This window comes from Astatotilapia calliptera, chromosome 6, assembly GCF_964374335.1.
Source record: "Astatotilapia calliptera chromosome 6, fAstCal68.1, whole genome shotgun sequence".
NCBI lineage: Eukaryota > Metazoa > Chordata > Actinopteri > Cichliformes > Cichlidae > Astatotilapia > Astatotilapia calliptera.
This window is the reverse complement of record NC_137427.1, coordinates 10,491,210-10,503,681: the sequence shown is the minus strand read 5'-3', so window position 1 is coordinate 10,503,681 and position 12,472 is coordinate 10,491,210. Positions and strand designations below refer to the sequence as shown.

The window sequence follows — 12,472 nt, the reverse complement described above, 5'->3', positions numbered from 1 at the left end:
ATAGCGCCAATTCACAACAACAGTCGCCTCAAGGTGCTTTATATTGCACAGTAGATCGTACAATAATAGATACAGAGAAAAACCCAACAATCATATGACCCCCTATGAGCAAGCACTTTGGTGACAGTGGGAAGGAAAAACTTCCTTTTAACAGGAAGAAACCTCCGGCAGAACCAGGCTCAGGGAGGGGCGGGGCCATCTGCTGCAACCGGTTGGGGTGAGAGAAGGAAGACAGGATAAAATACATGCTGTGGAAGAGAGACAGAGGTTAATAACAGAAATGATTCAATGCAGAGAGGTCTATTAATACCTCCTTTTCCTCAGCTTATTTCCGGCTGTATTCCTACAATATATATATATATATAGACATTTATGACCACTTCCAGGCAGCCTACAGTGTTTCACAATAACAAAAAACACAAACAAAAATAATGCAGTTCACATGACCTTTCCAAGCGCACGCGAACCCACTATTTGAACCCTGGAACACCATCGGCTTGCATAACCACTCGCATAAACGGCGAGGTGTCTACGCAACCGGCCTTATTAAAGGTAAGCAAAAAAAATATGTTGGCCACCGTCTGTGCGGCTCAAAATATACCTCTCACCCCTTTTTCTGTTTAACTGCCCGGTTAACTAAAAGATGTGCAGCCACGGTAACCCAGCGCAACAATAGTAGACTAATGGTGGTGGTGCATGTATGCGCTCAGATCAGCTGTTTGCGGCCCGGGACATTGTAACTCCATCAATCAATGTAACCAGACCCGCATATAAATTATATTTTAATATTGCACCAATCAGTTCACACACAAAAACACACACATCCCTCTATTGAATAAAAAAACTTTTACATTTATGCCTTACTTTACCAATATTACCCATCAAATTATTTATCTGTTTTCTCATTTATGAAAGAGCAAATAAAGTAGTAAAGAGTAAATGTTTGGGTTAAAACTTAAATTTACCTGTTTTCTTATATAAGGAATATTTATTGACTTTATTGCAGTCTTCAGTTATACAGTCAAGAAATGTTGCACTTCACTGATAATTAAACATTTATTTATTTGTAAATCATGATTCCATCTTACAAACAGTGAATTATTATTGTAATTAAAAAGACTTAAATGTAAACAGAATTAAGCCAAGAGAAACTGTATGAGTGATTTAGGTAATACCTATTGGGTGACAATACATTTATTTTTTTTAAAAAGTTAATGTTGCATGAAAAGTGTCCAGTGTTTTTAAAAGACTAAAATATGATCACTGGTCAATATTGACATGTTATCTTCTGTTGTATTGTTATCAGTTTTGCTGTCTTTTTATATTAAATTAATATGAATTTGATTAAAAACATTCAATATGTCATCAAAAAGAAAATCAAGATAATAACTTTAGGTGGAAAAATATACAAATTTCACTCGTAGGAATATTTAAAAAAAAAAAAAAAAGTCCCCTAGAGTTCATTTAATACATATTATCCTTCATTTCACTTCATCACTGAGGTATTTCATACCAAGACCACACCACTCACTACAAGTTTTAAAAAAACAAATAAAAACAATCCTGATAATTAACTTATATTTTTTAACATGATTCAAGTAATCACCTGGAAAACAAGAAAGCTCTTTTATTGCTGATATGTATAGCTTTTATCAGTATGTTCAGTACATATACAGGTAAAACACATATTGCCTTGCTGCTGTTGGTCCAGTAGAAGGTAAACTGTAGTTCTGCTTCATAGGACCTTATGGATGTGGATTACGCTGTTACAGGCGGGGCAGGAATGCTCCACATCCTTGCATTCTTTGACGAAGAAGGGGATCACATAGCAAGGCCAGCAGCTGGTTTGAACCAACAAAATGGCATCAAAATAATGATCACATCACATATTACACAGGTTTAACATAAAGCTTAAGTTCCTCGTGTGAATGATCAGTTATGCTGAATGTTTGTTAAAGTCTACATCTTGAACTCACAGAAGTCACACATCTGTTATTTTAGTTGCTTACCAGAACTAATGGGCATGCAGTGAGAAGAAGACTGACTTCAATAACAATCCTCACGTTGTCTTGCATTGTCACCATATTGCCAACGATTTGTTGTTTTGTTTGTAACTATGATGTATGTAGTGATAATATTAAGTAATTTTCGTCGGTGTTTTCAGCAACAGTAACACGTATATTATGGTAATCCCTTTGCTTTTTGCTTTTCAAATATATATTACACCATTTATATTTATATAACAAGAACAACAGGAATTGACAAACTGCTCTTGAGTTATCTAATATACAATGGAATATTTTCTTTGTACACATATTCCATTCTGGGTCCTAAATTTAATTAGTTTACTAAAAAAGGAAACTTCAGCGTAGACCAAATTCTGTTTTGATTTGTTTAATTTTAAAAGCTTTCTGTAGACCTGAATGGATTTGAGGTGCATCACACTCTGCAGAAACATCTGAATGTAAACTGTTTGCTTTTCATTGTCTCGGTTTTTACTAGAATATTTATAATATATTTATGTGTTGTTGAGTAACCACTCCTGTATGACGTTTTGGAGCGTGTATGAGGGTTTTTTTGGTCATGTGTGCTGGGGTTTTTAACTCACCCTACAAGTAGTAATACGCCAAAAATTATCCAGGTGAGGATCCCAATTTTGTACTCGGTTTTAGTCACAACATCGGTTTGGCAATGAGGACACTTCATCTGTCCAGGAACATCTTTTGGGAGATGACTTTGCATCACCACCACCTGACTCACTGCAAAAACAACAAAGCACACTCTTCTGATTACTTTAATAACAATAATACTTCCTCACTAAAACACCATGAAGACTGGATTTGGAACTATCTCAGTTTTTGCTTAATTTTGCAAATTCATATTGAACTGAAGAAAGACGCTCACCTGGCTGCACAACCTGAGGTTGTAGTGCATTGTATTGGTATGCAGGCTGTTGAACTGGACATAAAGAAAAGATATTTAACTTTAAACAATCTTAACAAAAGCTGAAGAAAACCTTCAACCACACCGACTAAAGTGGCAAATCATAAAAGAGCAATACAGGCGAACTATTTAAATAAAATGACTGGTAGCTTCTGATCTCTCACCAATCTGAACAGCTGGCTGAACAACAGGCTGGACAACAGGCTGAACAGCGTTGTAGTCCAAAGGGGGACCGGGGTACGGTGGTGCTGGGAAACCTGTATTGGGTACCTCCATAGTGTCTGTTTATAGGAGGAGGGGGAAAATTAAATAGAAAGTACAGTTAAGCTTTGTAATCTGAAAATGAAATAGAGTGAAGAGTGAAAACTTGGCAACAAGGTTGAAATATTGTAAAGCAGTGAATTATATCACAGCAAAAAGCTCCTGGGTTCATATTCAGCTTTGGGCCTTTCTGTGTGGAATGTGTATCTTCCCTCCGTGTCTTTGTGGGTTCTCTCCAGAGAACTCTCTCCAGACAAAGGACATCATGATTCTAAACAGGCCATAGGTATGAATATGAGCATAAATGGTTTTCTGTCTCTATGCACCGATCCTGCTTTAGATTGGCAGCCTGTCCAGGAAGTGCCCGCCCTCTTGCCCAATGACCGCTGAGATAGACTCACTGACCTGAATTCTTCTGGTTGTAATCAAAAGTAAAGGGTGAAACACAATGCACCTGTCTTACAACAATCCTTTTCATTCAGATGTGTATGCATAACTAATACACCACCTGCATGGAATGCAGTAGTTTTTTATCACTGAAAAAACAAAAGTCAATCATGCTTTGGCAGGCAAGATGACGAAAACCGTCATCATGGTAGCATGAAATGGTGATAATGTGTAATTCATCTCCTACTCTCTGTTTTTTACATTGCATGTAAATTATTGATATATTACGTTTACTTTTTCTTTGTCAAACTATTGTTTCCAAAGATACAAATTACCTTTTATGCTAATTACATTTAAAATTCAAAAACTTTTTCAACATCCCCAAAGAATTATTTCTTATGAGTATATATTTATATTAAATATATTTATGAAATCACCAAACATAATTGTTTGACTTGTATTTATTCTTACCATGTGTTTTCCTAAATATAATCCTAAATCTTTTAGGTCACAGAGATCAGGGTGTTATTTGCATATGTTTTCATAACTGCACCTATTGTGCCATTTCGGCATCTGCAATCCAGAAAATGCACTTGCTAAAATGGGTCACCTACAAAGAACTAAATGTAAAAGTGTACACCACCGAAACAGATCTTATTTAACCTGTCAGTGAGTTGATAAGAAGATAAAAGTTAAAACTTTCCTATGCGAGGAGCCAGTGCCTCTTTAAAAGTGGTATAAACACACATTCCATCACCAGATGTTAAATGGTTTTATAAATCACAGCAAAGTATAAAACGGCACTTGTGTAATTGTGTTTACTTTTTACATTTTATTCATTTTCATTCTTCCATTTTCTCTATTTTTTTTTTCAAAAACAAAGAAAGCCACCATTCATTGGATCAGTTGTTTTCATATATAACAAACAAAATGATCTTTTACTTGTTATATTTATATTAAACTTATTTAATTTTGTTCTGTTTGTTATTTATATTATACCAACATGAAACCTTTTGTTTCATATTGTATTAGCACCGTTTTTTATTGTTTGTTTCTTTTTTTTCTTTCTGTATTTTCATAATTTCAGAAGAGATCAGACGGTCCTTACCTTGATGAATTAGTGAGACGTTTATGTGAGCCAACGGGATCCTGCTGCTTTCTCTGATGAGAGTTACTGGGATGAACAAATAAATGTTACAAAAAGAAGGTGGAGCAACAATGTGAGTAGACAGGTATTTCTGTTTACATATTCAAGAATGCACACACACACACACATAAAGCATGAAACATTCACACATTGTTTCCAGCTTTTTGAAGATATGAAGTTTGGTTTTCCGGCATTTTTTATACAGGGAGCATATTCATTTACAGGTGAACAGGGAGAATTCATCTTAAATAATAAATAATAACAGCTTCTGTTTAAATATTAATGGTGGTTAACAACAAGTATTCTTAGCATTACAGGAGATTTGGACATCTTCTAGGTTTCCAGGAAGATATTAAAAAAAAGAATGAAAATGACCAAAAAAAAAAAAAAGGAAAATAGTGGGACTGCTGTTATCTCTTAAATGTGTTATAATCTCTTTCCAAAGTCATGGATGTTCAAAGTTTGGAACCAGAAGGAATCATTATAGATTTAGAAATGTTCTACAAAGAGGTCACTGAGATGTTGTTCGGACAGGATAAGTGTGGTCAAATGAAACGGGGAAGGTGATCAGGACTGCAGGGGTGGAACTGTCAGAAGGCAGAATAGCAGACACGCAGGGCAACCTGTGTGCCTGTGTATCCCACAGATCAGAAGGCAGAACAGGCGTTGAAGAATACACTGAACATCAGGAATAAGATCCAAGCAATCAGTACATACTCCCTATCAGTAAGAAATGGAAAGAGGAAGTGCAAGAATTAGTAAGTGTCGAGGGCACAATCCAGAATGAAACACATGGAGATGGGCTGCTCCTCAGGCAGCTGAGGACAGACGCTGAAGAGGAACAGGAGGAGGAACTGTCATGAATCAATGTCCCATCCCTTTATGGGCTGTACCATTGACAGATAGAGGAAATGGCTGGTATCAAGATATCCTACCAGTGGCTAAAAAAGGCCTGCTTAAAGAACAGCACAAAAGCTCTGATCATGGCAGCACAAAAATAGGGCCTAAGCACCAGATCCATAGAGGTATGAGTGTACTACAGCTAACAGGACCAAAGTTGTCTGGTACCAAGCACAGAGGATTAAGAGGGTTAAGAGGAAGATTCATTATCATTATTATTAGTATCATTATTAGTATTATTAGTAGTAGTAGTAGTGGTAGTAAAAATTTATAAATTCTTTGGACAGACGTAACCAAGGTACTTGTACCAGAAGGATGGAATATAAAGTATCCTGTAAAAGCAGCCCAAGAGGTTCTGTAGGCAAAGAACTTTGATATTCTTCAATGATCAGTCGCCTGATTTGAGTTATTAAATACAAAACTGAATGCTAAAGATACACAAATATGACACAACTGAAAGTGGCTGCAGTGAAGGCCTAACAATAGAGAAAACATAGCACTTGGTGATATTTATGGATTCTAGTCTTCAGGAAGTCATTGACTTCAAAGGATTTTCATCCATCCATCCGCTTATCCTTTTCAGGGTCACGGGGGGCGCAGGAGCCTATCCCAGCTGTCATAGGGCGAGAGGCAGGGTACACCCTGGACAGGTTGCCAGTCTGTCACAGGGCCAACACACAGAGACAGACAACCATTTGCACTCACATTCACTCCCGCATTCACACCTATGGGCAATTTACACAAACACAAACATTTTTGTAATGCTCTCTGAACTAAAGTTGACAGATTGCACTTCTTTTATATATTGATTGGTTGTATTTTTAATTGTAGTGTACAGAGGCAAAACTACAAAAAAGTGTGTCTTTGTCCAACAAATTACATATAACAAGCATCCTCATGATTGTTATGTTGACAAATTTGACCAAATTCTCAAAGTTTTGGTGTGGTAGTTATCAAACAGCCATCACTGTAAAAGACGTCCTTAGAGATCAAATACTTTATAATGATGAATGAAGTTGTTAGCTTAACTAACACAGCAGGATGAGAAATGAAAAGTGACATAAAATCCAGAAAGGCTACCACATGCAAAAGTGAAACAGGTGTGTGAAAGAGACTGAAGTTGTCAGGAAAATTAAGTGAAATGAAATAGAAATGAAAGTAATCATTATTAAATCCACATTGCTGATCTTTATTAGAAATTATTTTCGTCATTTACTTTTATGTTTGCTTAGGCTGCTGCCCCCGCGACCCGGCCCCGGACAAAGCGGATGAGGATGGATGGATGGATTACTTTTATGTTATATTCTAATTGAAGCAAGTTTTGCATCGTAGCTCCCATAAAAATGTTGCGAACAGCCTGCAGCTGAGAGAAATAACTGAAAGCTACTCCATGCAATATTACTTACTGTCCACTTGGTAGAAGCAGTGGACAAAGAGATATGCTGCTGGAACATGGCCAGTACCCCAGGTGTGAAACAATTAAGTACATTCAGTGTCGTCAGTTTGTATTGACAATCTTCACTTGTTGTGCACGACTCCTACGCCACTGCATCTAAGAGAAATTACTTTATAGATCAATAACTTACATTAGAACATGATTGCCTAAAGCTGGGCACTATATGAGCTCGTTGTAAACACTAATTAAGGGCACTGCTACAAGACAGGACCACAAAGATTGGGCAATAATCCAAATATTATCTTACGATGCATCTACCCTCCTCTTGACTAACTACACTAAAATCCTGTTTACACATTACTCACCACTTAACCACTTATTCAACTCAGAATCTTGGGGGAGGATGGAGACATAGGGTGAAAGCCAGGGTACACTAGGACTTGTGTCTAGTCTTTTGGGTAAAGTGAGCATGGTTACAGTTTCACCTGCACCCGTATTTCTATAAAAGTTTCTCTGAGTGAGCGGTGAAATTCTTTCTCTCTTGTCCTCATGACAAAATTTAATGTGAGTTTGCAGAGCCATCTATTTGAGCTATTTTCTGCAGTCATGATGTGTCAGTTACATCAGAGGTTGGAACAATGGATTAGGCATTAGGACTGTCACAAAGAGGCTTTCCTTCTATTGTACAAAGACATACAGGACAGGTCACAAATGTAGGTTTCTAAAAACTGTGGCTGACACACATTAAGGTTGCTTTGTGTTATTTAAAAATGACACTGTGAGAAAAAATCCTTTTTTTCTCTCAGTATAGAGAGTACAGATATAGAGGTCATAGCTGAGATATTGCAGAATAAAGCTACCTTCAGCTGCTCCCTTATTCGGGGGGTCAACACAGTGGGTAGCTCCACAAGTTTGATTTGGCAGAACCCAAAGGGATTTGTGTCTCAAGAAGAAATGTAAGTAATAAAAGATGTTACAACCAATGTTGTATCAATAAACCTTGAATATTATGGACACAAAATGATATTTTAGTCATCACCTTTTAACCAGTAAGGTTTTGTTTGTATTTTGTTGAAGGGTTAACAGTGTGTTTGTGAAATAAAAACAGTCTTCTTTCAGCATATAAAGATGATAGCTTTGAGGAGACCGCACCATTGCTTCTGTCTTTGGTATAAAAGAGAATAGAAATAAAATAATATCTGCTGTACTCCAGGGCATCTTTTTCTATTTTGTGTGTGCTCCTCTTGGTTCGTTCTAATTATGAAAAATGAAGACCTAATACCAACACAGGCCAAAAAGCTAATTACCTTTGGAGTGAGATCCAGTTAGGAAAATAGAATTTACAAAAATATATTCTTCTTTGTTGAGAATGGAGGTGACACAAAATGTCAGGAAAGAGATGGAATCGACAATTCATTATATGGGTATATGAACGTGAGCTGAAGTTGCTTATTAACTTGACATTACTTTCAATTTGGTTGCTCTGCCACACAGTTTGGAGATCCACATCTCCATGTTGCAGCTGCATACTGTCACGTAGTAGAGGATTTGTCAAAAATATGTGGATCAGCTGGTAATGTAGGCTATGCCTTACCTTTAAAAAACAGATTCGTTATAGAACTTCTTTTTAATTAAGTATGAGAGTGTTAAAAATTATCAAAGCATTTCACTGAAGGCACTGTTTCATTTCACCCCACCCACTCCATAAACCCGGTGTTGGCTGTATCCCAATAATCTGCCTCTTTTCCTTGTCTAGACAATAACGTTCACATTGAGCCAAGCCATGAACACAAATGTGGATGGTCTGGTTTGAACTTGAACTTCAAACCTTTAGCACACACACACACACACACACACACACACACACACACACACACACACACACACACACAGAGCAAATCTGCATTTATTTGTCCCACAAGTGCAAAATCTGCATTGTCATTGCAAAACAGTGGACAGTGCAAGACAAAAGCGGCTAAATAAAAACTGTACAAAGAGAACGGTATAGAAAGTGCACTATACAAACAATCTGGAAACATAAATATGGACACGTGTATTCAAAAATATTGGTGTGTATATACACACACACACACGCATGCACGCACGCACACACAGATATATATATATATATATATCTGTGTGTGCGTGTGTGTGTGTATGTGTATATATATATATATATATATATATATATATATATATATATATATACATACACACACACACACACACACACACACACACACACACACACACACAGATATATATATATATATATATATATCTGTGTGTGTGTGTGTGTGTGTGTGTATATATATATATATACACACACGCACGCACGCACACACACACACACACACACACACGCACACACAGATATATATATATATCTGTGTGTGCGTGCGTGTGTGTGTGTATGTATATATATATATATATATATACACACACACACACACACACACACACACACACACATCTATATATATGTAGATATAGATGTGTGTGTGTGTGTGTATAACTAGACTTTATGCATATTATGTAAGGTGTGGCTATATAAATGTATGTACAACTCTGTGTATAGATGTTTATGGACAGGTGTGCAATGTAGTGACAAGGATTGACAAGAACTAATATTGCATATGAGAAATATTGCACATAGAAACTAACATGGTGTATTGTACGCTGCAGGTAAAGTAGCCTTGCAGGGAAGGAAAGACCTGAATCTCTCATGGTTGGGGGTTGGGGGAGGGTGTGTTTGCACAACAAAAGCAGGAGAACAATGGAGCTGAAGACCTGTGAAAATCTCAGCGGGGTGCCAAGAGGTGTTAGGGTCGGGGGAATTTACGCAAATTTGCGCAGGACTAGTAAATCTAGTAGTAGGGACTTGTACCAGGGAAAAAAAGGCTCAGTAATTCTAGTGTTAAACTGAAGATTAATGAAGTAATTGAGTTAAGTCTTCTTGACTTACTAGGTCTAGTAAATGCTTTTCCTTCAGGGATGGCATCCACTATACAGATTCTTACACCCTTGCAACACTTGACAGCTTTCCTCCAGGCTTAATCCTGTGTGGGTAACTGATGGTCCATTAGCAGTGTTCCAATTCTTCTTTGAGCTTTTTTTCATTTGTCATTTGTAGTTTCAGGATGTCTTTCTTATGAAGGTCCAAGACTGATCAGCCAATACCTGACTTTGCTTCTACCTTCAGTGTGATGGTAGGTTCAGAAGGGTGGTTTCCACAACTTTAATGTAGAAGGAAGTAAGTCTCCCATTTTACATAGGGCATTGAGTCAAATAATGCCCTATCTAAAACTGAATTTCATGAACTCTGGGACAACACTGAAGTTTGCTACATTGATACAGGCCACTACTAATTGGTTAGATGCAATTATGCCACTCTTTGTATAGGGAAACCACTCGTTGTATCGGCTGATCTCTTTCTGTTACACCTGAGCAGCATCAATTTGCAGGTTATTAGCTTGTGTTACAACTGTCTGACATTCTACACTCTCCTTCAAGCCAGAGCACAAAGTCCACCAGGTTATAGTTGCCATCTGTAGAGGCTGAGCAGGCAATGCCGCTCTGCAGGAAGTTTAATTAACAAGCCTGTACTTATGAAGCACAGCCTAGCTCTAATTCACAACATGGACACAATGTGACCAGATGTTGTACCTTTTTTAAACCACACACAACAGTTAAGGGTAGAAAGTTTGATTAGATATCTTAAAAGAAGCCACTTCCTAGTTTGAAAGGTCCTCTGTTTGTCATTTTGTCTATTCCTGCTGAGTCCCATGAACCTTTTACAAGTTCAAAGCGAAAATACTTGCACAAAGGATACATCAGTGCATCCTCAATTATAGTCCCTCCAGACAGCCTTCTCTCTCATCTCTCCTGCACCACTTTAGGAATGGAGACATCCTTCAGTGTGGTATATTGAGACTGAAAAAAGTACCTCATCTTCCTGTTGGTGTGTGTTAGTCTGTTTTCCAGTTTACTTCCTGCTTTATTTAATATAATTTCATTTCATGTTTTTATTCCCACCCTTCAGATGTGCTCTATTATTGCTCTGCCCACTTTAAATATGTTTGTAAGTTCTCCTGTAGTGTTTCTCACCTTGTAGCTTTCCCTGTTTTCTTCCCCTCTTGAGTACCTATGTTTGGTTTGTTTAGTTAGTTTATTGGATTTTTCTGTCCATCCATCTATCAACTTTTCCTCTACTTATCCAGTTCAGGGTCTCAGCAGGCAGGAAGGATATACTCTGGAAGGGTTTTAAGGCTAACACAGAGAGACTGACAGCAGTTCATGCTCTCATTCCTTTAATGTCAATAATTTAAACCTTTAAAATCCAATGGAAAAGAACTGTTGAATGTGTTCTTTATTTAGAAAAATACCCTAAATAAAACAGCATAACAGCTACTAAACAAACATTGTCCTTGCGGTAATACTGCCTTTTTTTAAAAATGTTACAGCAGATACTTGACCCAGCAGCAAAATGCTAAGACTCTAAGAAAACTGGACTAATGATTTACACATGTTACTGATAGAAAAGATGGTGAGAAATACATTTTACGGTTTCTCAGTCAACTGGAGACTAATTAAGTAACAGGAAAGGATGCTATGTTGCAGGAGGTGGAGATGTAACGGAGACTGGCAGGCAGTTTGAGGAGTGAAATGTGGACAAGGATCTGGAAAAGCTTAAAATATAAGAAATGCACATAAATGGAAAAACAAATAAACAGCAAAGACAAATAGACAAACATCCTGCAAAATCAAATACAGAAATGTGATGCAAATAGTAGAACTAATATGGGAAATGTTTGCCTGGTGAATCTTCACATTTTAACCATTTCCAGAATCACTAATGAGTGGATGACTTCAGTGATGTCAAAACTAACAAAAAAAAACACTTTTAGATTCGTCCGGTATATCTGAGAATAACATATGTTAAGTATTGGGACACAATAAATACTTTTTAGGTTTAATATATAGCATTGTATTATGAATTTCACTCACAAATAAACAGGAAGAGAGCAGGAATCGCTCAAAAAAGGTAACACCTATAATTTGTGAAACAGCATCTGCTGATGTTTTTAGAAGCTGCAGAAAAGCTACCGAACAACTGAACTTTCAAAATCTGTAAATCACGGACAGTCTGTTACCAAAAATCACTTTCTCTCATGTCGGCAGAATTGGAAAAAACAACTGGACAAAAAGCAGGAATGATGAAGGCTTTTTAACATACAGCGTTTTGTACATAATTAGCATCACAGTAAGAACAGATGGTGAAAATGTCATAAATTAGTGAAAGTGCTGCAAGAAATCAAAGCAATTTAAAAACCATTCATAACAAAATGGGTTTCATAGTTCTCTTATATTGGCTCCAGTCTCACATTACATTACATTACCATAATGGCATACCTCTTGGTGGAAATGATAAAACTGAA

At 37.0% G+C, this 12,472-nt stretch overlaps 1 protein-coding gene across 1 annotated transcript; it reads right to left on the bottom strand.

The window, feature by feature from the left end:
- Positions 1-1,042: 1,042 nt before the first annotated feature.
- Positions 1,043-4,764, bottom strand: LOC113023815 (LITAF domain-containing protein-like). Its single transcript, XM_026170207.2, has 5 exons — positions 4,700-4,764; positions 3,108-3,224; positions 2,905-2,958; positions 2,609-2,759; positions 1,043-1,841 (listed from the first exon to the last, which is right to left on the bottom strand). Exons 2-5 carry the CDS (start codon positions 3,217-3,219, stop codon positions 1,736-1,738), a joined length of 423 nt encoding a protein of 140 aa, XP_026025992.2. The 5' UTR covers positions 3,220-3,224; positions 4,700-4,764; the 3' UTR covers positions 1,043-1,735.
- Between the last annotated feature and the right edge of the window lie 7,708 nt (positions 4,765-12,472).

Excerpts from the sequence above, each read along its gene's own strand:
- LOC113023815 (XM_026170207.2), bottom strand. The coding sequence starts at position 3,219 with ATGGAGGTACCCAATACAGGTTTCCCAGCACCACCGTACCCCGGTCCC. Across the intron at positions 2,959-3,107 it reads TCAGCCAGCTGTTCAGATTG|TTCAACAGCCTGCATACCAA; the intron begins GTGAGAGATCAG and ends CTTTATGTCCAG. Across the intron at positions 2,760-2,904 it reads ACCTCAGGTTGTGCAGCCAG|TGAGTCAGGTGGTGGTGATG; the intron begins GTGAGCGTCTTT and ends TTGTTTTTGCAG.